This window comes from Rosa rugosa, chromosome 5, assembly GCF_958449725.1.
Source record: "Rosa rugosa chromosome 5, drRosRugo1.1, whole genome shotgun sequence".
Lineage (NCBI taxonomy): Eukaryota > Viridiplantae > Streptophyta > Magnoliopsida > Rosales > Rosaceae > Rosa > Rosa rugosa.
In genome coordinates this window covers 21,225,280-21,251,050 of record NC_084824.1, presented here as the reverse complement: position 1 = coordinate 21,251,050, position 25,771 = coordinate 21,225,280, and the positions used below count along the sequence as shown (strand labels likewise).

General features: G+C 38.2%; 3 protein-coding genes across 8 annotated transcripts in view; 1 reads left to right on the top strand and 2 right to left on the bottom strand.

Annotated features, from left to right (window-relative positions):
- Window positions 1-6,882: 6,882 nt before the first annotated feature.
- On the bottom strand, window positions 6,883-10,409 carry LOC133712704 (protein trichome birefringence-like 10). Its single transcript, XM_062138805.1, has 4 exons — window positions 9,700-10,409; window positions 8,450-8,839; window positions 7,780-7,938; window positions 6,883-7,668 (listed from the first exon to the last, which is right to left on the bottom strand). Exons 1-4 carry the CDS (start codon window positions 10,182-10,184, stop codon window positions 7,293-7,295), a joined length of 1,410 nt encoding a protein of 469 aa, XP_061994789.1. The 5' UTR covers window positions 10,185-10,409; the 3' UTR covers window positions 6,883-7,292.
- Window positions 10,410-15,132: 4,723 nt separating this feature from the next.
- On the bottom strand, window positions 15,133-24,424 carry LOC133712706 (uncharacterized). 2 transcript variants are annotated; one of them, XM_062138811.1, is made up of 3 exons: window positions 24,290-24,424; window positions 17,760-18,054; window positions 15,133-15,366 (listed from the first exon to the last, which is right to left on the bottom strand). In XM_062138811.1, exon 2 carries the CDS (start codon window positions 17,973-17,975, stop codon window positions 17,760-17,762), a length of 216 nt encoding a protein of 71 aa, XP_061994795.1. In that variant the 5' UTR covers window positions 17,976-18,054; window positions 24,290-24,424; the 3' UTR covers window positions 15,133-15,366. The 2 variants fall into 2 exon arrangements, with proteins under 2 accessions (XP_061994795.1, XP_061994796.1); XM_062138812.1 differs by lacking the exon at window positions 15,133-15,366 and adding an exon at window positions 15,397-16,150.
- LOC133712705 (ATP-dependent (S)-NAD(P)H-hydrate dehydratase) overlaps window positions 17,438-25,771 on the top strand; it is a 14,731-nt gene continuing 6,397 nt past the window's right edge. The window contains exons 1-3 of one of the 5 annotated variants that reach the window (XM_062138807.1): window positions 24,409-24,550; window positions 25,084-25,213; window positions 25,460-25,589. The gene's annotated coding sequence lies outside the window, so the exon portion shown is untranslated. Of the gene's footprint in view, window positions 17,691-24,408; window positions 24,551-25,083; window positions 25,273-25,459; window positions 25,590-25,771 lie in introns of those variants that run through there. The other 4 variants (XM_062138808.1, XM_062138809.1, XM_062138810.1 and 1 more) reach the window with 4 other exon arrangements.

Below are 25,771 nucleotides of genomic sequence, written 5' to 3'. Positions count from 1 at the left end.
TTCACTCCCCCTAAATTCAATACACATGTATTGGTAGCAGCGGAAACAAACATTAATCAGGGGGCTAGGAATAAAATGTCAAACTGATCCTGCAATAGAAGTGAACCTTCAAACACTCTTGAATATCAGTATGTTATGACAACTTTCAAAAGATCAAGAAGAATAGGGTATATGTTTGAACCAAGGTAACCTGCACTTTGTAGCAGACACAATTGAGAAGAACCAAGCAGAGATGATGCATGAGACAGACCATTACCACACACAGAGCAATCAAGCAGAGCTTTTCCAAGATAACATCAACATGAACACTTCTCAAGAGCATCAACCAGCAGATTTGAAAGAGAGCAGGTCTCAGTAACGAAACACTATTTATTTCAAAACCAAATTGAGTTAGGGTACTAAAACTGCTATGCTGAAAAGTGAACCCAGATCATTAGAGGCTTTAGAGAGAGTATCACGAAGAGGCACAATATATATATAAATGGAGACATGATCTATGAGGGCGCATTGAGCGTTGAGCAACTGATATACATTTTTTTTTATTTTTTTGTTGCGAACCCCCGTTTTTTTTTTTTTTTTTTTTTTTTTTTTTTAACAGAAAGATCATGAGTCAAACCATCCCCGTTTCGACCTGAAACACACTAGCTTTACAAGGCAGGTGTCCCATCTACATTTGGAGATAGCCTGACTTGCCTAGACCACCACCGTTTCGACCTGAAACACTCTAGCTTTACAAGGCAGGTGTCCCATCTACATTTGGTGGTAGACTGGATGTCTCCTTAAAGAACAACTGGTGCCACTACAAGAGTGATAACTCGGTCTGCATACCCCACTCAACATCTTAGGTGTGCAAGTGCAAGAGACAAAGCAAGGCTTCAGTTGGCATAAACACAAGAAGGGAGGGAAAAGAATAGGGTTTAATTCTGGACCTTTAAACACTCAAAAAGCAAGAACAGATCACTACAGGAGAAGGCCAAGTGATGTAACTAAATCTCAGTTCATGAGTTGCTCTTGAGGTGATAATGTACTACAATGCACATGTTAGGATTGCAACAGAACACGCATCCTAAACTAGGATTGAAATAAACCTGGAATCCTAAATGCAAAATTGCAACAAATATGCAGATAGTCAAGTAACTCGAAACTAAATGAGGACAACAGTAATCAAATCTATACTACATGCAAACACACAGCTGCTACAAGCACAAGTTAAAAACTGGGAACCAACTTAGATCACAAATTCTAATGAATCGCTTGAGATTGTCAATACATACTTAATCCAAGGGCATTGAAAGTTGGCATTCATTTAACATGAACTCAAGTGCAAGAGAACTTCTTTCAACACCATTGAAAACACCACATGATATGTTCATATTATTAACCTTACCTGTCAACTTACCACAAGATAGATCGGATTAACCTGATTCACACATTCAGTAACACCATTGTGAAATTTTCCAAGGCATTGAGTTGTTGATGCCAAAATTCCAGACCAATTTCTTTTTTGTTTTAAACCTCGGCAACCTAGCTTTCTTTGGAAATTGAGCATCCAAACATTCATCCATTAATCCTGCAACGCAACACTCTCAAACAGAAATACCCGTGAGGCAAGGTATGGTATGGTATAAAATCAAAGCAAATACTTCAGTTTTCCCTCTTTTTTTTTTTTTTTTTAATAAAGACTAAACAAAAACAAACCTAAAAAGAAAAAAGAACATCTTATAGAAAAATGCAAAAATAAACACACGGCTACTAAGACCTTAGGATTGAAAAGAACATTCAGTCCTAACAAACTAGAACACACTAGCGATAAGAAAAAACAAATGTAAACATGCAGAACACCACTACTCCCCCTATATATGTGCTTATGATGAAAAATAAAGCTATTGGCATTCAAGAATATATTTTTCGCAAGCACACATTGGAATAATTCACTTACCTGTATGTGGAAACTTAGAGAGATGATGTTCTTTTCGTATCCAGACTTGCTTCATCTTGGGCACAGGTGAGAATGGAACCGAAACGAGTCTTGCTATCTTATTTACTTCTTTCAAAAGAAATTCCAGCTTTTCTTGAAGATATTCTTTCTTTTTATTCATGAGTGGCTTCTTGTCATTCGAAGAATTCTTTCTTAGTTGATTGCACCTTGGTCTTATATGTCCTCGCTTTCCACAATGATGACACACAGGCACAAAATTCTTCAACATTGGTTTAGGTTCTTCACGCACAGGGAAAGTGGATTGTGACGAGGAATGATCAGAACCTTTAACAAACTTGGTGACATGCTCTCCCTTGGATGAACTTTCAGCATCATATCCCAGGCCATGTTTATCTCCAAATTTTTTACCAATCATTAGAATATTTTCTAACTTTTCACCACTTGAAGAATTGCATCCAGCCTTGGTTTTCATTTGCTCAAGCTCATATAACAGACAAGCCTTTTCAGTTTTAAGCTCCTCAACTTTATCACATCTCTCTTGGTACTTTTGTTGAAGGGATTGAAAGTCCTCCACAAGAGACTTTCTCACTGCATCACCTGCCTCCAATTGGGATTGAAATCCAGCTTCAGTCCTACTAATATTAGTCTTCAAGTTCTCAACTTCATTACTTAATTCTAAATTTCTTTTCTTCAATTCTTTTGAAGCCTCAGACAACATGATATATTGTTGCATTACTTCCTCAAGATCAAATTCTTCAACTTCAGACTCATCACCAGTAGTCGTTAATCCTACCAAGGCCACCACTTCAGAATCACTTTCAAGCATAGAGTCATCTTCACTGTCACTCCAAGTAACATTCATTGCTTTATTCCGTTTATTCTTGGACTTCTTCAAGGTATTTGCACATTCAGATGCAATGTGACCAAACCCTTCACATGCAAAACACTTTGGAGCATTGTTGTTTCTTTTTTCATGTGCTCTTTCAAACCTTAAAACCTTATTACCCGGCTTTTCTTTTATTCTTGTATTCTTGGAGCTTGAGTCAAACCTTGATTCACTTCTTTTGGATTTCCTATCCTTGAGAAATTTTCTGAATTTTCTTGTGACAAGATCAATTTCATCTTCATCATCATCCTCTTCATCTGTTGACTCATCTTCAATATCTTTCTTCACTTTAAGAGCTATGCTTTTGCTCTTCATTTCATCAGGGAGTTCCATCTCATATGTGGTTAAGTTTCCAATCAATTCTTGCAGATTATAGGTATTCAGGTCCTTCGACTCTTGAATGGCTATCTTCTTGGAATGATATTTCATAGGAAGAGACCTGAGTATTTTCTTGACTATTCTGTGCTGAGGTATGGGATCTCCTAAGTTGAAACAACCATTCACAACAACACTGAGCCTAGCATAGAAATCAGCAAACTTGTCATCTTCACCCATCTTCATATTTTCAAATTGTTGGATAAGTTGCTGAAGCTTGGATTCTCGAACAGCTGTAGTGCCTTCATGAGTAACTTGAAGAATATCCCATGCTTGCTTTGCAGAGTAACAATGCGAAATAAGCTGAAATTTATCAGAGGATACCGCTGTGAAGATAGAGTTTAATGCTTTCTGATTATTTGTACTCTTGGTGTTCTCATCTATAGTCCATTCACTCATCGGCTTCTTAACTTTGGCTTCAACAGTAGAACTGCCCTCTCCAATCTCTTTTGTGTCAACTTTTTCAGTCTTAGTTGGATACTCCCAACCACTTTCAATAACAGCCCATACAGCTACATCCTTTGCCCACAAAAAAACTTTCATCTTAGCCTTCCATGCTGCATAGTTGGTTTTGTCAACAAGAAACGGAGGGTGACTTGTTGACCCAGCTGCACGATCACTTATACCTTCCATTATGTTTCCTTTGAGGATCTCACTAAGTCCGTCTAGTGACCTGCTCTGGTACCAATTGTAATTACAGAATGGATATGTGTGTTTCCCAACTAATGCAACTGATCAATATGTCAACAAATTTAGGAATTAGTCTTAGGAGTGCAGGCCTGTTCGCATCCTAATATAGGAGTGCAGTATAACTTGAATCCTAATCGAAACTGCAGATCAATCTCAATAAGTCTGACGATGTTATGCTTTACTCAATTAACCAAACCATTCAAAGTAAACTCATCACACATAACACAAGATCTGTTGACGCAGTAAAACCCTCCAAAGAGGTAAACAACTGCGGGCACTATGCCGGTGAACAATCCACTATGTGAATATGAAAGTACATAAAGATCTTACACAACTCATCTACTAGAACCAATCTAGTGGGCAGCGGTGTCTCCTCGTCTTTGCTACTTCCAAATCAGCGACCTTGTTCTCCTTTGTCAATCTTGAGATGGCACAACTCTCACCTCGGTTGTCAATCACCTCAAGGCACAAATCATGCATGAACTACCAACACACATGAAGCATAAAACCAGAAAACTTTTTGACAGAAAAAGTTTTGGGATTTGATAGTCCTTCAAGAGCTAAACAAGGAACAGCTCATGAAGAATTCTCAACAATTTTGGCTCAATACTTTCTGAGGATGAAAGATCAGAAAGCTCTTTGTAAACGTAGCAGTGATATCTTTTCTGTTCTGGTGTGTCACCCTAACAACGTGAAAAACACACATATATATATATAAGATATGAATGAACTAGTGTCTCCTAGGGTTTCTGCTACAGAAAGGCTTTGCAAAAGAGGTTTTTATCCATGGATTAAAATCAGACGTTTAAAAGGAAAAGCCCATAAACCAATTTAAGAAAGTTTGAATGCTTTGGATAAAACCTTCCAAAAATTCGCATATCAGTACATTAGGATTGAAAAGATTTTCGCATCCTACAATAGGATTTAAAGACAAGTTCAGTCCTAACCACTTTACAAGCATGCACATGTATGCAAGACATACCTGAATGATGAGAGTTGTGCATGAAGCTTGAAGCATTCCATTCTTCTAAGGATCCAAGAGTAGAAAGTTATTACATGAAAACATGACTCTTGGTTGTTGCGCTTAGGAAATGCCAATCAAATAAACATTGCACTAACAACCTCGCTTTCACAGCCAAGCTCAGCCACGTTCCCGAGCCCCGCACCTATTCTGAGGTTGCTGGTCATCCTGAATGGCAAGCTGCTATGCTTTCCGAATTACAGGCTCTTCAAGCCAACAGAACTTGGACACTAACTCCTCTTCCGGCCGGTAAGGTCCCTATTGGTTGTCGATGGGTTTATAAGGTGAAACACAAGGCTGATGGTTCTGTGGAACGGTATAAAGCCCACCTGGTTGCTAAGGGTTTTACTCAGTTGGAGGGGGTCGATTATCAAGAAACCTTTTCTCCTACTGCCAAAATCATTAATGTTCGATGTTTGTTGGCTTTGGCTGCAGCTCGTGGTTGGACATTGCATCAATTGGATGTGAATAATGCGTTCCTCCATGGAGATTTGTCTGAGGAAATTTACATGTCTCCTCCGCCTGGTCTTCGGCGACAGGGGGAGGAGAATCTGGTATGCCGATTACATAAGTCCTTATATGGTTTGAAACAGGCTTCACGGCAGTGGTTTGAGAAGTTTTCTGATGCTGTACGGTCAGCTGGGTACGTCCAATCTAAAGCTGATTATTCATTATTCACTAGAAAACATGGGAATTCATTCACTGCACTTTTGATTTACGTTGATGACATATTGATTACTGGAAATGATTTGGAGACTATTGCTGCACTTAAAGCTTTCTTACATAGTCAATTTCGTCTCAAAGATCTTGGAGACTTAAAATACTTTCTTGGTATTGAAGTTTCGACTTCCAGACGGGGGATTTTTATATGTCAACATAAGTATGCTCTAGAGATTATTGAAGATACAGGTTTACTAGGAGCTGCACCTGTGGATACTCCCATGGAAAAAGGTCTAAAGTTATCTGATCACAGTGATTTGCTCAAAGACCCTGGACAGTACAGAAGGTTAATTGGGAGACTTATATATCTCACTGTTTCACGCCCTGACATCATTTATGCAGTCCATGTTCTTAGCAGATTCATGAACCAACCTAGAAAAATGCATTGGGAGGCAGCTCTGAGAGTAGTACGCTATCTAAAAGGTGCTCCTGGACAAGGTGTGTTTTTCTCTTCCACCAATGATCTAAAATTGAGGGCTTATTGTGACTCTGATTGGGCGGGATGCCCTGTCACTAAAAGGTCTACCACAGGATACTTTGTTTTTCTTGGACCTTCCTTAATTTCTTGGAGGTCAAAACGTCAAAAGACAGTATCTTTGTCTTCAGCAGAGGCGGAATATCGTGCTATGACAGGAACATGTTGTGAGTTAACTTGGCTGCGTTATCTGCTCAGAGATCTCAGTTTATCCCTCCGTGAACCGGCTCTGCTATTTTGTGATAACAAGGCTGCATTGCACATTGCTGCCAACCCTGTATTCCATGAGCGAACTAGGCATATCGAGATGGATTGCCACTACATTAGGGACAAAATTCTAGATGGTACTGTGACCACAAGGTATGTGAAATCAGCTTATTAGCTTGCCGATGTGCTTACTAAACCTTTGGGGAAAGATATCTTTGTTCCTATGATTCGCAAGTTGGGAGTGCAACACATCCACTCTCCAACTTGAGGGGGAGTGTAAGGAAAGTAATCAGCCATATCTCCCATATTATTGCAGATTGATTTATCATTTGATTTGTGTAATAGCTGTAGCCTTCCTTATATGTATTTTAGATAGTAAACAGATTCCTGACTTGTAGGAACAACTTGTAATCACACTTGTATAAAGATACGATTCTATGTTAATGAAATCATCACATCAGCATATCAGTTTCTCCTTCTTTTCAACTTGCCCTGGTACTTCTGTTTCTCCAGAATACCATAACTATTATTCATTTACATGCTACATTCACAAGAAATAAAAAAACATGGAAACAACTGTAATTCCTTAATGTTTACTCATGAATCTCATAGTTCTCCACTGATGGGGTAAATATTGAAATATAAACAGAACTATTTTAATTACATTTTTCTTCCAAAAGAAATTATAATGGTGGTTAATAATTTAACCCCAAAAGAAAAGGAAAGGCACTATGTAAAATTTCTCTACAGTTTAAAAGTTTATTCTAAAAACCCCTGCAACCCATTTACAGCCTAGAGCTGAGATTTTGTACTACAAAAGAATCAAAGCACCCCCAATATTGATCTCTCTATCAACATTAAAAACCTGAACCCAAACCGTGACAAAATTGATCTTTATCTGTTTCTTTCATTCTTTTTTCCCTAAGAACCATTGCTGTGCAAGCAGAAGCGTTTCATTGTAGCAAAGAGTTGTTCCAATTCATACCGGCGCGCTATAAGTTGATGCATTCACTGTACTAGTCCTCTCATGCTTTAAAAACAGTGCATAGAGTAGTTCATTCCATGTATCTGGGACTCCAGGCAGACACCAGTGGCTGCAATCTTGCCGGCGAATAGAGGCAGGGCTAAGTTTAGGACCCAGATAGTACAAAGATGAATGTCCATCTTTTCTCCGAGCAGTCAATTGCGTTACATTTAACACATTGAACTTCATTGCCTTTGATGTATTTGACAAAGCTGATAGCACAGCATTGGCTATCCTGTATTGACTCCAAGAGTCAGTAGGCACCAATGAAGAGGCTAGCTCAGGCAATGTTTCCAGGTGACAGGCTCCACCATTCCTCCAATCACCACCTCTGCTAATTAAAAATCGTTAGTCTTCAGATATGTTTACAACAAATATGATCATCAAGGAACATGTAGAAAAAGTGCATCAGGGAAAAGTGAATTCAAGTAACAAAACGAACCTGAAATGCACAGGAGCATATGTTCGAAAGAAAACCCGAGTCCTGTTTGGATCTACTGCAGTATCTATCCATCGCACCACAGTCTCTATGGACCTGTGATACGCATCTTCTACACTCATCTCCATCTTTACTTCTGCCCCTTCCTGGAAGTAACAACCCCTGATCAAAAGATATTTGAATTTGTTAATCCATCAAGAAAATCTCATACCAAAAATAGGAATAATGAGCACACCAAATTTTAAGACTCCAAAACAGGATTAAACATGTGTTGCCTAAAAATGCACAATCTTTGCTTAATGTACCCATTAATTTCCCCAATATGATCCTTCATGTTGATTTTCTCCCCTCAATATGACAAGTCCCAAATGTCCAAGTCCAGCACCACTAGCATCAATTCTCAATCAAAATTTGAAGGTTGATGTGACTCATTGATTAGTTAATAACATCTGTTTAGTTATTGATTAATCTTTTTTCTTTCCACAATCAAATTGAAATCTACAAGAGTTCAGGGTGGATCAAACCCTTCGCCTCCTATCGCCTTTGACAGATCCTTCATTCATTCACTATGCAACTAGTCCAAATCCAAATCCATCGTAGTAAAGGGTTTATGCCAAATTCAAATGAGTGCAGTTTACTAAGTAGCTGAAGAGGATTAAGATTTTGAGATTACCCTCTTATTGTCTTCTCATAATTCCACCAGTGTCCTGTGTTGAAAACCAGCATATCTGCATCTCTCCACTTTCCAGAATTCCAATCCATTTGGTCCAATCTCAAAGTTGTTCTGATCTTTTGTGAAGCTCCTGAAGGAGGACGGCTCTGCACTACAAGAAATGGAGCTCTGTAGTACTCCACAGTGCAGTTATAGTCCTTAAATTTGAACACCAAAAACCCCTTGTGCTTGGTAATTGGGTTGCCATTCACTTCATAGATTGAATCCTTATTAGGAACTGCCGAAGACAGCATGCATAGGAATGATTCCCACTGGTTTCGTCCAATGGAATCACCAACAAACACTACTCGCTTGTCCCGCAGTTTTTCCAGCATCAACTTTGCATCAAATCTGTTTATTAACCATAAGATCAGGGTACCTATGTTAGCTGATTGTATAAGGACTGATCTAATGTTTTGAGGATAACAATATATCTTTTACTTAAGTTTTTCGTAAAGCATCGTCTGCTATTGTTCAAAAAGAAAAGTAAATCCTAGATACATAACTAAGATGATCAAATATCAAGTGTTAACTTTTCTCATCCAGGGAAGCTGAAAGTTGATCAAACGAATTTTAGGACGAATACTAATATGAGTACCACACAATAAAACTTTACATCACCATCCATTCAATACAAGTTACAAAACAAAAGATAAAAATTTTTTTTAGGGTACTTCAAAGTTCAAACAGCACTACAATATCAGAAATTCAACTTGTAAGAAAGAACAAAAATGAGAAGACCACACATGAAAATTCCAACCACCATACATACATACATACATCAAAGTACAAAAGAAGAGACAGAATACATGCATCAGTAGACTTCAAAGTTCAGATGACCCTAAAATTCAACCTTATCATTATTCATCACCAGCATACCCACTAGAATTCTAAGGTGCGCGAACTAAAAATGGTTGTCACTATCAAGCTGGTCATTTTCCAAACGATCACAATAACCTCCATTCACGCTGAAAAAGGTTCACCACTACATGTTAATGGAATACTATCTAATTCGAGTATTGTAAACATGGAAACCTAACTCAACACTAATCAAACTTCTAGTTCCTGCAAAGCCAACTACAACCATGAACTATTCAACCATCTGAGCTTTACCATACACTTGGAATCACACAATTTCAGGTTTCTCTTTCTCAGAGACCAAACAATTTAAATATGCAATCAAAAAGTACTAACAAGAAAAACTGAAGTACCTGGGCAAGTTGCAATTTCTGGGCTGCCATCTCCACTTTGTGTAAAACAAATCAGGACGGCCATTCTCACTACACCTAAAGCCATCATCCAAAAAGGGGCATCCATTGGACTGATACAAAGGGTACGACTCATCCCACACCCAATCCCCATCAAACACGTCACAAACACCTCCCTCCTCCGCAAGAAACTCAACCCTGACATCCTTGCTAGACTCATTGCTCTGCAACCACGTGAACCGCTCCGACTGACCGGAGAACCGAAACCCCTTAGCAACAGCTCTGTAATCCAAGTAAAAGAAGCACAGAATCACACACACAGACACAAAGAAGAATCCCAGGACCCCCAAAGAGGGCTCAAACAGCTTCAACCGCTTGAACTTCTTGAAAGCTTCAGTGAATGGCATGGCTTCAAGGTCAGGCTCAGATGGGTCCTTAGACATTGAGTACTCAGGCTCAGATTTTGGGACTTGGGTAGTGGCATTCATTCAAAGCCAATATGGGGTCAAATAAAAACTGCCGTATTGGGTTTTGGGGTTTGCTTGGTAGATCAGTAATTGAATGAGGGGGGCTTAAAAAGGAGAGTTGGATGGGTGTGAAGGAAGCAAAGCAGCATTCATGGCGGAGGTTAAATATGCTTTCCCTTTTTAGTCTCTTCTTACCAAATCAAACTTGGAGAGGTTTAAACACTTTGATATGCTTCTGGTTAAAAAACAAAGTTCCAAACTTTGAAAGAAGATGAAGAAGGGGTTTAAGCTTCTCTTTCGAGAGAGACTTCCGTACGGCACCCGCACCACGCGGCAGTGCGGTGGCCCAATCAGTGCCCAAGAAGGGGGGTATTTTGGGTATTTCACATTAAAACCAGGGGCGGTTTCGGAAAAGAGGGAAAATATCTTTCTTCTGATTGGAGGGCCGCACCGCCACGTGGTGCGGCAGCCCCTACGCAAGAATTTCTGTAAGCTTTTCTCGTGACAAACTGAAGTCGTGGTTTGAGTGGGGAAGGAAAGTGGGTAACGGCCATGTTCTTATGTGGGGTCCCACGAGTGGGGTAAATAAACTCTGGACGGTGTTTGGGTCGTGTGGTGCACGCAGGGGATGTGGAGCGTGGGGGATGATCCTGGACGCCCACTGCGGCTGGAAAGGCTGAAGCTGTAATAATTATTATTCTTCGAAAATCAAAATTTTGGGAGGATAAAAAAAAGGATCAAATTTTTTATTGGGTTTTTTAATGAAAAGAAAATTAACTTCAAATTTAAATTTTGATTTACAGGAGTTAATTTTAAAAATGGTGAGAGGGAGAATTGATGGTTACCGTTAATTATGGTGAAGCATTATTCTCTCATAATCTTATCCAATTATGACTTTTTTTTTAGCATTATTCTCTCATAACCTTATCCAATTATGACTTTTTTTTAGCATTATTCTCTCATAATCTTATCTAATTAAGACTTTCTTTTTTAAATAAGTATGTAGTGATGAGCTCAATTATGAATTTATGATAATGAGAGAAGCGAGCAATACCTTAAAAAGGGATGGTGATGAGTACAATTTTGCTAACAAATTACTAAATGCTAATGATGAACTTGAATTTAACTTAGATATTTAGTTGTGCAATATTGATCAGGGTTTCTTGTTCATTTTTCTTTGTGTGAGGCGCATGTTAGACACTCTAATTTCAATCAAGTATGAACACACATAGAGATGACCAATAATTAAACCTTAACCTGATTATCGGGGAGGTAGCTTTCTTTGCATGTAGTTGTGACTTGTGAGTTAGCTCGATCGCATTCGTGAATTTTGGGACCATGGTTAAGAAATGTTACTTAAGGTAGTTTGTGAGAGGTTACTAACTTACGAGTTGGAGGATTTAATGGTATACAGTATTAATTTATTTATTTTTTAAATATCCCCACTCCTATCAATTCTAACTTTCTCATCACATTATGCTAGTGAGTTTTAAACCTAAATGTGACCTCCACGGTGGTTATGAACTGTGTACAGCTCACACAAACTATAAACTTAATCCAAATATCTACTATTATATGCATACTCTCAATCCGCATGCCAATTAATTCTTTTTATTTTTAAAAAAGAGGATTGATTTGGATTAATGACAAAAGCACACTAATCTATTTTATTGTTGAGTCTTTTTAATGAAGATCATTAAAATGAGGACTAGCTGAAGACTTTATAATCAACGGTTTAAAAGACCAACTTTTCGATTACATTATGGCAAATCAAGCGTTAGATGTTTATGTATGCATGAGTAGATCACTTTTGAAACTTTTCTTCTAAATTACTAATCATTAAGGTACCGAACTAGATTAAATCAATGGACGAATCAAATATGTCAAACATGAACGAATCAAATCTGTCAACCGTTCATGTTCATAACTGATAAATCATGATTATGAATGCCTTAGCAATTTTCAAGTTGGTTGAAAAATTACATAAATGACCTACACATAAATATCTAAAAACCAACAGTTGATTTGTGGAAATGTGATTGAAAAAATGAGTCTCATAAAAAAGTTCTCAACTAGTCCTCATTAGAATATCTCTCTTTTCCTTTGTTGTTATCTCTTTTTTTTCTTTTTTTTGACATATTCGTTTGTTATTCTCATATCTATAGGTACCTGCCAAGTGATAGATAAAACAAAAACTATGACAAAATGATAGACCAAAATTTCCATCATATTATGGCTTCAACTTCCTGGAATCTACCTCACCTCTCAAATGCAAAAGTTATGTGCTTTGATGATATAAAAACTTGATTTACACACAAGACAGCGGGGTTGAAATTATATTTAAAAAGTGGACCTCTTTGATGCTTTTGTTTGAATGATCAATATTCAAGTACAAGATGTCAATGCAATGCACTTTGCCACTTTCCATCCCAAGCTTTCTTTGATACTCTAATCTAAAGTCTAAACACAAGCTCAAGTGCTTTGAATGAAGGGAAGCAAGGAATACACATGGAGGCAAAGCAAGGAATTAGAAGGTAAATTAAGGATCTGAGATTTGATCTAATTATTAATACAAGATAGCTAGCATTGCTCTCTACCCAACAAGATGGTATAAACTAAGAATAGTTTACATTATATGTGAATGTGGTTCTGGTGTAAAACTTCATTCGTGGGATTCCATCGAATATATATCTAGGAGGAGGTTGAAACCTTAACTCACGTGGCACTTGTCTGGGACGGAACAGAAGCACAAACAGAATAACGTACACGCCATGTTCATAATCATTTGTATGCTATGGTTTTTCTGTTTTGGGTTGCCCAGATTGTAGCTTAACTGGATCCAAGACTACAACTGCCATACTAATCACATTGTTCGGTTTTCGACTTTTGGATCGACGGATTCTCCCTTTTCCGTCCAACTTTTAGATCGACGAATTCTCCCTATTCCGTTAGAGTATCGATATATTGTTTTTCATCATTAGACATGGCAGAAGAACTCTCACTAGATTTGTTGTTTAGCCAACAAATAATGTCACCCCAATAATCTCTAGAGTTTTGAAGTGAAATATGGTACGTATGAAGATGATGATTCTTCTGTGGTTGAGGAGCAAAGATTGAATGGAATATGGCTTCACTAGATTTGATTCTTTTAATTAGTGAATAAATTTTCAGCATCATGATTGTGACATGGTTGGCTACGTACGAAGAGAGGGGAAAAGGATTGCCTACTCGAAAATGTACCACAACAATGAGAATCTAATATACCTAAATCATTGTTTTCTTGTAAGGGAGATCTCTAATGCCGACATAGAACAAGACAAGTGCTCCCAAGCATATCTCTGAAGCTTGCATCCTGTATAGCGATGGGCACACGTAAGGGCGGACTTTTTTAGAACCACAAACCAATAAACTGCACTAAACCAAATTGAATTGAAATCGAAACGAATAGATATTTGTGGTGCAATCACTACTAGCAAAACAACCACATATCTTAATTTGTCTATAGATAGTGTCTATCTCCAAGTTCAAGGAGACACCTGAAAACCCAAGCTCTGCCTCTAGTACTGCCCTACAAGTAGGGAAGTAGAAGAAGAAGAACAACAATCTCAAAGAGAAGAGTAATGCTAGGTGAACCACTTTTTGAGAAACCACCTAGAGCCCACCTTAGGTGGCAGCTTATGTGACGTATCCATATCATTAAAGCATAATTTTTTATTTTTATATTTCTATGTTTTCTTAATTACAAAAATTCCTTCTTTTTTTCTTTTTTCTTTTTTACTTTCTTGATTTTATCTCTTAAACCTTTTTTTTTTTCTTTGTGATATTATTTGGGCAAACATCTTCTCTATCAGACGTTGTTTTCTTTTCTCCTCCTCTCACCCCTCCTCAACCCTCTCACCTCTTCTTCAATTGATCAACGCCTTCTCAATTTGATCTCGGTTTCCTCGCAAGTATCGTCAACAAACGCTCTACCTAAACGTGGTTAGTTCTTTTTTTTTTTTTTTTTTTTTCCTGAGTATGAAACACGATTAGAATGGGCAAAGGCTCTATTAACAATGCTTGTGAGGAAACTAAAATCAGACTGAGAATGTGTTGATCAAATCCTAATTCAAATCCACTTCCCCCTAAACCCTAATTTTGAACAAGCTATGCTATTCGTATTTCATACTTAGGAAGAAAAAAAAAAAAAAAACTAACCACGTTTAGGCAGAGGGTTTGTTGACGATACTTGTGAGGAAACCGAGATCAAATTGAGAAGGCGTTGATCAATTGAAGAAGAGGTGAGAGGGTTGAGGAGGGGTGAGAGGAGGAGAAAAGAAAACAACGTCTGATAGAGAAGACGTTGCCCAGATAATATCACAAAAAAAAAAAAAATAGGGTTTAGACAAAATCAAGAAAGTAAAAAAGAAAAAAAAAGGAATTTTTGTAATTAAGAAAACATAGAAATATAAAAATAAGAAATTATGCTTTAATGATATGGATACGACAAATAAGTTGCCACCTAAGGTGGGCTCTAGGTGGTTTCCCAAAAGGTGGTTCACCTAGCATTACTCCAAAGAGAAGAATGGGACTTACGAAAGAGAGATAAAACTCACTCCATCGATAACTCAAATGGAAAAGAAAAGCCATCGGTTTGGTTAGCGGTTAGTAACAAAAACCGAGTCCACCCCAAAGAACACGGTTTGCGCGATAGGAACCCACAGGGATTGTCCCGCATTTGGCATTGCTGGCTGCAGGGGCGGGTTATATGTTTACATTGCAATTTTGCAAAGTGCAAGGGGACGTTAAAATGCCTCATTTATTGCAGGGTCGGGTGCGAGGGTCCCCATTACCTTAAACCTTACGTGCGAAAAAGGGGTTTCCCATTTAATTGGCTAAACCATTTAACCGTTTGAATTTTATTATAACCTACCTATTAGTTTCTCGCCAACCAAAAACATAATACATAAATGCCATGTTTTGCCATGCCTTCAATCCATCTCATGCAGTGCCATCCATTAAGTATTGTCTACAACTGGGATTCAGTAATCATACATATATGTTAGCAATTCTACTTCAATGCACCAGATTCCAATTCCCCTCACTCACACACTGCTCAATTAAGGAAAATTCATACAAAACTGTCCGAAAAGCATTGGAGACTAGTCTCACAATCATCATCAGCTGCCGCCTCGTTATTTGTCCATTTTCCTCGCTGGCCCATCTACATCAATTGAACATTTCTTAGTATAATATGATTGCAAAAAATTTGTCTATCTAAATAGCTCGTTAAAAGAACATCACTACAACAGCTGGCAAACACTAGGATGAGCAAATGAACTTCCACTCAGAGCTTTAAATTTCATGGTAGTGTGGGTAAATGAACTAGGATGGAGACCTGGTTCAGCCACAATTACGAAGGAGTAGGGCTGAAAGTTGAAACTATGTGATTATGTTATAAACTAAAAGTTTTCAAATGAAAGACTTGAAATACAGAATAGTTATGAAATAGGAAGTAAAGACATTAGTTTCAAGTTTTGAACATGTGATCACTGATCAGCATCAACAGTGGTACATTAGACTATTCATAGGTATCTATCAATAGTGGAATAAACAACATGTGAGTCTACAAAATGTGCACCAAATGGGAATCATGACAGTCATCTATATCATAACATCAGAATTTCATAGATGTCATTATCCACAAGCAGCAAACAAGTTTGCAGAGTAATAGGTGACAATAAGAACTATCGAAACATGTAAATGGCACTAAAGCTTCAAAGAAGTGAAGTTCACCCTGCCATTAATATAAGCTTAAGATATCATTACCAAATGTCATTTAAAACTTGGATATCACAAGAACTGCAATTCAAATTATTCAATGCATGAGATTCAAGTTCCCTGACCCACAACCCCCTATTACAGAAGAAAACTATATCTACAAAGCTTTTGAAACCACTATCAATAAGTTGATCCCATCATCATCATCAAGGGCCATATGTACACCACTGCAATATAAAAAAAATTACAAAATTAAACATAAAAATTAAAATTAAAAAATTGCTGCCTTTATCAAAAGTGAGGAACCAAAGAATGTCCAAACCCTTCAAGCTCCAAAAAGCAAGGTGTAGGCCCTATAGCATTAGTTTTGAGAGCAAAAACTTAATACCAATCTGTGATGATCAAATGCTCAACTTAATCAACTGCTTCCCTCATACCATTATCTTGTCCTGCTTTTCCTTCTGTTCACAGTAAATAAGGCATATACTACACCACATAGAACTTGGATCATTTCCGTTTTTTCAAATTCAATCTGTCGCCTTGAAACTTGTTAGTATAACCTAGAAACTCTATTAGTCTACTTATTTAACTTTAAAAAAAAAATCACTACAACAGTGAACACCATGGGACCCAATTGATATAGATCACACATTAGTTTAAGACCACAAGGTAATCACTTAACTTTGTTAACTTCAACAAAGGTTTACAATTTAGGGTAATTGCGTGGGAAATGAACTGGGATGGGAGACATGGGACACCGCTGGTTCAGTCACAATTACAAGGGAGTAGGAGCACAAAAATATGTGAGCAAACAAACTGCTCTAACTATGGTATGTGTAGTAATATTACACAGTTTCAAGAAGAAACAAAAAGAAAAGAAGTTAAGCCCCATGCATGTTGACACAGCAATTACTGTTCACCCCATGACTACCAGTATTGTCATACGATAGTCTATCAAAAACTAGCTAAAGGGGTGGTGACGCACAATACTGAAATTAATAAAGCCTGGTGCATTGTGCATAATCATAGTTAAACAGAATAAAGCAAAAAATAGGGTGCTTACTGGAACTGGAATTGGAATTGAACTACTAACATAGGAGATGCTATACAAGGGTTTGCTGGAGACTGAGAAATATGTTTACTAAACACATTTTCAAAAAGGATCTGGTCAATATAGATTTTTAAGGAAGCAAGAGAGTCTAATTTGAATACTGCTCCTTATCCATTTAAATTCTGAAAAAGTATCATTTTATTCCTACGCACCTACCAAATCAATCTTATGCATAGAGAATATGAAGGTGAGATATGGAAACCACATATCCAATTGAAATGAGCATTATTTTTCTTAACTTAACTTGCATTTCAAATGCAATGCATCGCTAACTTTTAACAATGAATTTGGCCTGAGACTCATAATGGAGCAAAAGCCCACTTTAGTTCATCAACCTGAAATTTACTTGAAACTCATCGGATACACAAGTTTTCAGAGGAATCATACAGAACTATAAACCCACATCAACATCAGAACCAAATTTTTCTAGTTTTATATAGAACCAAATACTCTCAATATGCAGCCAAGCCTCCAAATGCATAGCACTAAATGACTAAAACCCACTAAGACCCCGTCCCATAGCTAATATTTTCATCTTCTATAAATCCAAATCCATCATAAAGAGTACTAAATCCCAGAAATCAAGTTCAATTCAATGCCTCTCTTGGTCAGCAAGAAACCAATATCCACAAAGCCTCAATCTTTAACTAGCAACGGTAAGAAAAACAAAGCACAAAAAGTAAAATCAGTGGGTTATAGCTATCTAGATACTGAGTCTTACTTACTTAGAACTGGCGGGTTGAGCTCGAGTTGGGTTGTTCTTCTTCTTGTTCTTGTTGTAGTTGCTCCGAGGAAGAAGAAAGCTCAGATTGGTCAGCAGCAATTTGGGCTCTTTCAAGATATGGCTTGAATCCGAGCTGCAGAGTTAGGTACCCAAATGCCAATGCTCCGAGCACCACCACCGCCGATCTCATCGCATTCACATTCCTCCTCTCCTTCATTCTTCCTCTCCTTCCTTCCCAAATGAAAGCGCCCAGGCAGGTCTAAAAAATTATACATAGCTCGGTTTACTGTTCATAGTGTTAACAGTTCTGTTAGTTGATTACCAGAAAGTCTGGAAGCTTCAGAAGATATGTAGACACGTGCCTAATGCCAGCTGGCTCCAGTTATTAAGTAGTCTGTTTCATCAATTAGTTAGTTAATTAGTCACTAATTAGCTGATTAGGTTAATTAGTTAGTTGTGTGTAGTGAGTTTTTACGTGATGTATAAATAGCAAATCCCTTCCTCATTTTCTGTAACGAAGTGTTAAGAATTAATATACAAGTATTCATTTTCTCTCTCAAAACCTCTTCTTCTCCATCTTCGTGTTCTTCTTCACAAACCCTAGGTCTTCACTGGTACCATGGCTATCATGGTATCAGAGCTCTCATAGATCCAGGACCTGTGATTCATGCTTCCGTATCCATTGTTTAGTGCAATCTCAATTCTCAATTCGGATCTTGAAGCATCGACTTTCTTTGGAACCTCGCTAAACATCTAAGCGATTTGAGGCTTTGATCGTCCTCAAAGCTTGGATCTACTGCTGTGCTACATCGAAGCTCGATTCTTACCCTCTCTAGTGTTCGATTGAATTTTCAGGTGAATCGCTCTTGTTCTTGTTCTTCAATAATTCAGATCTGTGTGTTTTGAGCTATCTTCTTGAGATAAACATATGAGCTAGTATCTTTCTGGAGCAAAGTTAATGTTAGAGCGAAAATTATAGTGATTGAGCTATGTTTGTAGTGTGATTTGCAAAATTTGAGCAGTGTTGCAGTAGTAAATTGAGTGAAAAATTGCTTGAAGAGTGTTGGTAGGTAGATAGAGTGAAAAATCTGAGCAAAATCATAGTTGTATGAAGAAAGTTGAGTATTATACAAGGGTGTTAGAGAATCTGTGCTATATTTTGACGAAGATTGTTGTGCTAATTCAAGCAAATTAGTGAATCAAGGTTATGTTGCTTGCTCGAAGATAATTGAAGCAAATTAGAGTGTTATATTTTGGAGAAGATCATTGTGCTAATTCTTGTTGTTACTGAAAGAAGTGGATTTTTGAAAGCGTGCACAGGATTATGGCACCTCAAAGAATCTCTGGACTTACTCACTCTGACGTACACTCATTGTTGAGTATCATTACTATTCGACTTGGTGAAAGAAACTTCATAAAATGGAGCTTCCAGTTTCAGTCAACTCTTGCTGGCAATGGACTCTTTGGGTATTATGATGGCACAGAGATACCTCCACCACGTTATGCTCTCACTACTGAAGGTCAGGTTACCAATGAAGAAACTGCTGCCTATAATGCATGGAAGCAGACAGATATGGCTCTCATGAGTTTGCTTATGGCTACTTTGGATGAGGATATTGTCGATGTGATCATTGGTTGCAAGACATCTAGGCAGGCTTGGCTTGCTCTTCAAGAACGCTTCTCTGCTGCTTCAAGAGTGAACATTATGCAACTTAAAACTGAGTTACAAACTATGAGGAAAGGTGGTGAATCTATTGAGAAATACCTGCAGAAAGTGAAGAATGCTCGTGATCAACTTCTTTCTGTTGGAGTTAATATCCCAGAAGAAGACATTATCATTGTGATCTTAAATGGTCTACCTGAAGAATACTCTATTGTCAGAACAGTTATTGAGGGCAGAGAAACACAGATCACACTTCGTGATCTCCGATCTCAATTGCTTGCTGCAGAAAGACGTATTGAAGGCAGTTTCTCACTCAGCTCTACCCTAAGTGCCATGGTAGCTCGTGGAGATGAATCAAGGAGTGACAGGAAAGAAAATAGAGCATGGAACAACAGGAGTGATGGGAAAGTAAAGGATGCACAACACAATGGAGCTGGGGTTGAGTGTCAAGTGTGTGGAAAGAGAGGTCACACTGTGGATACATGCTTCAAAGTTCATAAATGTCAGATTTGTGGCAAACATGGTCATCTCACTAGTACCTGCTATCAGAATCCTGATTACAAACCTCAGCAGCAAGCCACTCAACTCCAGACTAGACCTCCAATTCATAGCAATGGATCATCTCCTGAATGCCAAATTTGCTCAAAGAAGGGTCATACTGCTGCTAACTGTTTCTATAGATCCGATGTTCCTGCTGGACATCCATCCTTGTCTATTCCTACTTGTCAGATCTGTGGATTAAAGGGCCATGTTGCTTTGAATTGTACTCACAGAACCAATTTTGCTTATCAAGGCACTGAACCACCTGCTTCACTTGCTGCACTGATTGCACAGAATAATGGAAGTCATGGTGGTGCCTTTCAGCAATCTTATGGGGGATACTTGGTCCCAAATGATGATTCTACATCAAACTTTCCTGGTGGCTTTCATCCTAGCAATGGAGCTTCAACTTCTGCTGCATCTGGTTCCTCAAATAATAATGAAGTCTGGATAGGTGATTCTGGTGCTACTCATCACATGACCTCTGATCTGAGAAACTTAACTATTGCTCAACCTTATGCTGCAGATAACAAGATCACTATTGGCAATGGAGCAGGTTTGAATGTGGCTCATATTGGTTCTAGCTACATTAAACCTGCTAATCATCTTTTAAAATTGAATCAAGTCCTCCATGTTCCTAGTCTAGCCATGAATCTGCTATCTTTTACAAAGCTATGTCGAGATAACAATTGCTTCATAACTCTTGATGAGAGTGATATTGCTGTGCAGGACAAGGCAACAAAAGCAGTTCTCTATCAAGGAAAGAGTAGTGAAGAGGGACTGTTTCTCTTCAAGACACCACAAATCTCATCCATAAACAAGTTGTCTCACACTGCTCTAGTTGGTTCTTCAGCATCTTTTCCCATTTGGCACCAGCGTTTAGGTCATCCCTCTCAACCTGTGATGATCAAGATGCTCTCTAATTCTCAAATAAAGCCACCTAGTTTAGCTTCTATTCCTCTTTGTTTTTTTTGTTTAGAAGGCAAGATGCATCGACTACCTTTCTCTGAGTCAGTGTCTCATTCTTCTGTACCATTTCACAAGGTGCATTCTGATGTTTGGGGACCTGCCCCAAACCTCTCTATAGAGGGATATCGATATTATGTTACATTCATAGATGATTGTACAAGGTTTGTGTGGATTTTTCCACTTATCAATAAATCTGATGTTCTTGCCAAATTTGTTCAGTTCTATGCTTTTATACAAACTCAGTTTGACTCAACAATCAAGATATTTCAAACAGATGGTGGAGGGGAGTTTAATAGCAAAGCTTTTCATAATTTTCTGATTTCCAAGGGAATCATACATTATGTTACTTGTCCCTATACTCCTCAGCAAAATGGAGTTGCTGAGAGAAAGAACAGACATATTGTGGAAACAGCTATTTCTTTGATGTCTACTGCAGGTCTTCCTAAGCAGTTTTGGTTTCATAGTGTTGCTCATTCATGCTATCTCATCAACAGAATGCCCTGTAAGTCACTGCACATGACTTCTCCATATGAGCTTTTATTTCACAAGTCTCCTGATGTGTCCCAGCTTAAGGTGTTTGGCTCTTCTTGCTATCCCTATCTCAGACCCTACTCTCATGACAAGCTTGATCCTAGAACCACTCAATGTGTTTTCTTAGGCTATGCTTTAGGGTATAAGGGAGTATTTTGCTACAGCATTGCTCTAACCAAACTATGGATGTCCAGACATGTAGTTCATGATGAGACCACATACCCATTTTTATCTTCTTCCACATCTCCTTCTGCAGAGACTGATCCAGTTACTTTCTTCCCTGGTTATTCCAGTTCTTCTACCCATGTGCAGCCTTCCTCACCCACAGTTGATGTGTCACTCCCTGCTCACCTCACTGAGTTGCAGGGGGATATGAGTGAAGCTATTGGTGTTGAGGCTGCAAGTGTTGGAGCTGACATTTCTGTGGATGTTGATAATATTTCTGACTCTATTACTCAAGCCTCTCAACCTCAGGAAGCTATTGGTATTGGAGCTAACATTTCTGTGGATGGTAATGCAGTTGATAATGTTTCAGACTCTCTTATTCAAGACTCTCAACCTCAGGAAGCACCTCAGGAAGAAAATGGTTCTCAGTCTCAGGAAATTAGTGCAAACACAACATTAGATGGTCATGAGAATGCAGAAGATGCCCTGAATGCTGTTCCAGTTGTTACTGGCCTCAATGCAAATGAGCTAAATGTACTACAGTATGGAGGAACCTTTGATGCAGCTGGGGACTTACCTCAGGACATCAATTTCATTATGGATCAAAACTATAATGAGCATTCTATGTTGACTAGAGCCAAGAATGGAATTATAAAACCGAAGACTTTTGAGGATTACTATTGTTTCTCTGCCATTACACAACAGAAGCTCTATGCTGAGTATCCGTTTTTTAGTGGTTTCACTGCTGTTGCTGATATCAGTGAGTTTATTGAACCCAAATCATTTAAATCTGCTGCAGGCAAGCCAGAATGGGATAATGCAATGCTCGAGGAGATTGAAGCATTACAGAAACAAGGAACTTGGTCTCTTGTTCCATGTCCAGCAGATAGAAATATCGTAGGGAGTAAGTGGATATATAAGATAAAGAAGAATCCAGATGGTTCAATCTCAAGATACAAAGCTAGGTTGGTTGCACAATGATACAGTCAAGCTAAAGGTCTAGATTATGATGAGACTTTTAGTCCTGTTGTCAGGCACAGTACTGTGAGAGTTATTCTAGCCCTTGCAGCTATGAACAATTGGGAATTACGACAGTTGGATGTTAAAAATGCCTTCTTACATGGAGATTTAAAAGAAGAAGTCTATATGGCTCAACCTCAGGGTTTTGTTGATCCAGTACACACTGATTATGTATGCCTCTTAAAGAAATCTCTATATGGCTTAAAGCAACCTCCGAGAGCCTGGAATGAGAAGTTCACAAGTTTCCTACCAAGCTTGGGATTTGTTTTCTCACACTCTGATCCAAGTCTCTTTGTTCGACATACCTCTGCAGGAATGGTAGCACTATTACTATATGTGGATGATATTGTGATAACTGGTTCAGATACCACAGGAATTCATGAAGTTATATCTGAGTTGAGTATGGTGTTTGACATGAAAGATCTTGGTCTTTTAACATACTTTTTGGGATTGGAAGTTACTAGAATCAAGCAAGGAATTTTTCTAAGTCAAGCTAAATATGCTAATGATCTTCTTGTAAAGGCAGGAATGGATACAGTTCGACCTTGCAGTTCTCCTTGTCTTCCTCACTATCAAATGACAAAAGATCAAGGTGTGCCTCTCAAAGATCCAACTATGTACAGAAGCATTGTAGGAGCCCTACAATATCTCACCTTTACACGACCAGATATTGCTTATGCTGTAAACACTGTTTGTCAGTTTCTGACAACTCCTACAGATATTCACTTTGGTGCAGTCAAGAGGATACTATGATATCTACATGGCACTACTCATAAAGGTTTGTTTTACAGCTCAGCTAATGCTCTTAACAATGCAGTTTGTGTCAAGGCATTTTGTGACGCAGATTGGGCAGGAGAGGTTATTCAAAGACGTTCAACCACTGGATTTGTAGTGTATCTTGGTATGTGTCCAGTTTCATGGCAGTCAAAGAAACAAGGTAGTGTGTCTCGAAGTTCAACTGAATCTGAGTATAGAAGCTTGGCTAATACTGCTGCTGAAATCAGTTGGATTAGACATTTGCTTTGTGATCTGAAGGTACCAATTCCTAGAGCTCCCTTACTTAAGTGTGATAACCTGTCTGCATTGGCTCTAGCTTCAAATCCAGTGTTTCATTCTAAGATTAAACACTTGGATAATGATTTTCATTTTGTTCGTGAGCGTGTTCAACGTCAAGATTTGTGCCTTGAATATGTGTCTACTACAGAACAAACTGCAGACATTTTGACAAAAGGGTTACCTTCACCAATCTTTCGCACTCATTGTATCAATCTCAGACTAGTTACCCTAGCTGAGCTTGAGGAGGGGTGTTAACAGTTCTGTTAGTTGATTACCAGAAAGTCTGGAAGCTTCAGAAGATATGTAGACACGTGCCTAATGCCAGCTGGCTCCAGTTATTAAGTAGTCTGTTTCATCAATTAGTTAGTTAATTAGTCACTAATTAGCTGATTAGGTTAATTAGTTAGTTGTGTGTAGTGAGTTTTTACGTGATGTATAAATAGCAAATCCCTTCCTCATTTTCTGTAACGAAGTGTTAAGAATTAATATACAAGTATTCATTTTCTCTCTCAAAACCTCTTCTTCTCCATCTTCGTGTTCTTCTTCACAAACCCTAGGTCTTCACTGGTACCATGGCTATCACATAGCTGGTGCAAAAAATGAAGTGGCGCTTTTGCCCTTTCTGTCTGCCTCAATTACAAGTTTTTCCTGATCGATGATTAAAGGGGATTTTTGTGGTTTAATTCACAATTTCTTACGGGTCTTGGGATACTCTAGAATCGATTTTCCAAGCTTCCAACTTTGTGCACCATTTTGGCTTCTCATTAGTCACAGACACTTTGCAACTGGATTGGGCTTTGCAGAAAACAGAAGCAGACGAACAAGCTTTAGGGCTTCATCCGTCTCAGGTATTTAGATTTAGGGCACACCATGAATTTTAATTCAATCCCTCCCAATTATAAACCCAATAACTCATTTGATTTGGGATTGCAAAATCCCAGCCAAGTTTACATTTTTACCGATTATGAAATTGGGATCGTGTTTAATTTTTATTTGTTTCATGCAAATTGCGGGAAGCATTGTTAGAAATGCTTACTTAATTGCTCAATAGCTAAAGTATCGTAATTTAGGGCTCAGTTCAAATTTCGAAATTTTGGTGCTTTGGTTTTCCTAACTGTTTGATCGAGTGATTGAATTTTGGGAGAATAGAAGGGAATTATCATTTACCTAAGAGTTAGTTCTGTTTGCTCCTGACTTTTGCTTAGTTGCCCCCTAAGGAGAGGAAAAAACAGTTTCCTTACACGTAACAAACTCTTTCTAGGTGTAGAGTTTAGCTGCGGTGTATATATCACCTAACCCCGACCACTATCATTGTGTAATCCTTCACCAGCATTGCAGAGCATCTTCTTTAAACACTAATCTGTTCATCGTTTGTTGAAAGTTCATCAGGGCTCAGATTCAAGATAGAACTGACCAAGAACTCTTCCACCTGCTATGCGTTTTCTGTAATTGGCTTATGGCTTGCGTTCGGGGTTGGTTAATTAATTGTTTATGTGTCTGTTCAATTTCAGGTATTTGAATAAATATTGTTGCTGCTTCTTAGTTCAAATGAGATTAGTTATGCAATATGGTTAGTTTAAATTATACATTTATGTTTATTGTCGGATTGCATGCAATTTTGTGGCATTTGTTTTTATTTTTATTTGGGGGGGGGGGGGGGGGGGGGGGGGGGGGGGTTGTGTTTCTATCATGTTTTTGCTTCTGGGTTAGTTTCCCTATATATTAATATGTTTATTTGCATGATGTTCTGCTTGCAGTTTATTCCCGTGAAGAATATGAAGGCAGGCTAAACAATATTCCAACAATCTGAGCCGCTTCTTATTCAAAGGGAATACAAATTGTAATCTTCTCATCAGTTGTCAGGATTTTCAATTTATCTAAATTCAGGTCAGTTGAATGTCCCTGTTTGTGAGACCTCATTCTGTAAATTCTATATATTTGTGCTTCCTTCACACACTGTTAATTTTTAGGTAATACAATTACCTCTTTCGTGATTAAATATAAAAAGGATTAATTTCAGTTTACCCCCCTGAGGTTTGGGGGTGTCATCATTTTCACCCCCCAAACTC

What these genes read in the sequence shown, in the direction of transcription:
- LOC133712706 (XM_062138811.1), bottom strand. Translation starts at nt 17,975, where the DNA reads ATGAAGGAGAGGAGGAATGTGAATGCGATGAGATCGGCGGTGGTGGTG.
- LOC133712704 (XM_062138805.1), bottom strand. Translation starts at nt 10,184, where the DNA reads ATGAATGCCACTACCCAAGTCCCAAAATCTGAGCCTGAGTACTCAATG. An exon ending in AGAAATTGCAACTTGCCCAG is followed by an intron (nt 8,840 to 9,699) that starts GTACTTCAGTTT and finishes GTTAATAAACAG; the next exon opens with ATTTGATGCAAAGTTGATGC. An exon ending in TATGCTCCTGTGCATTTCAG is followed by an intron (nt 7,669 to 7,779) that starts GTTCGTTTTGTT and finishes TTTAATTAGCAG; the next exon opens with AGGTGGTGATTGGAGGAATG.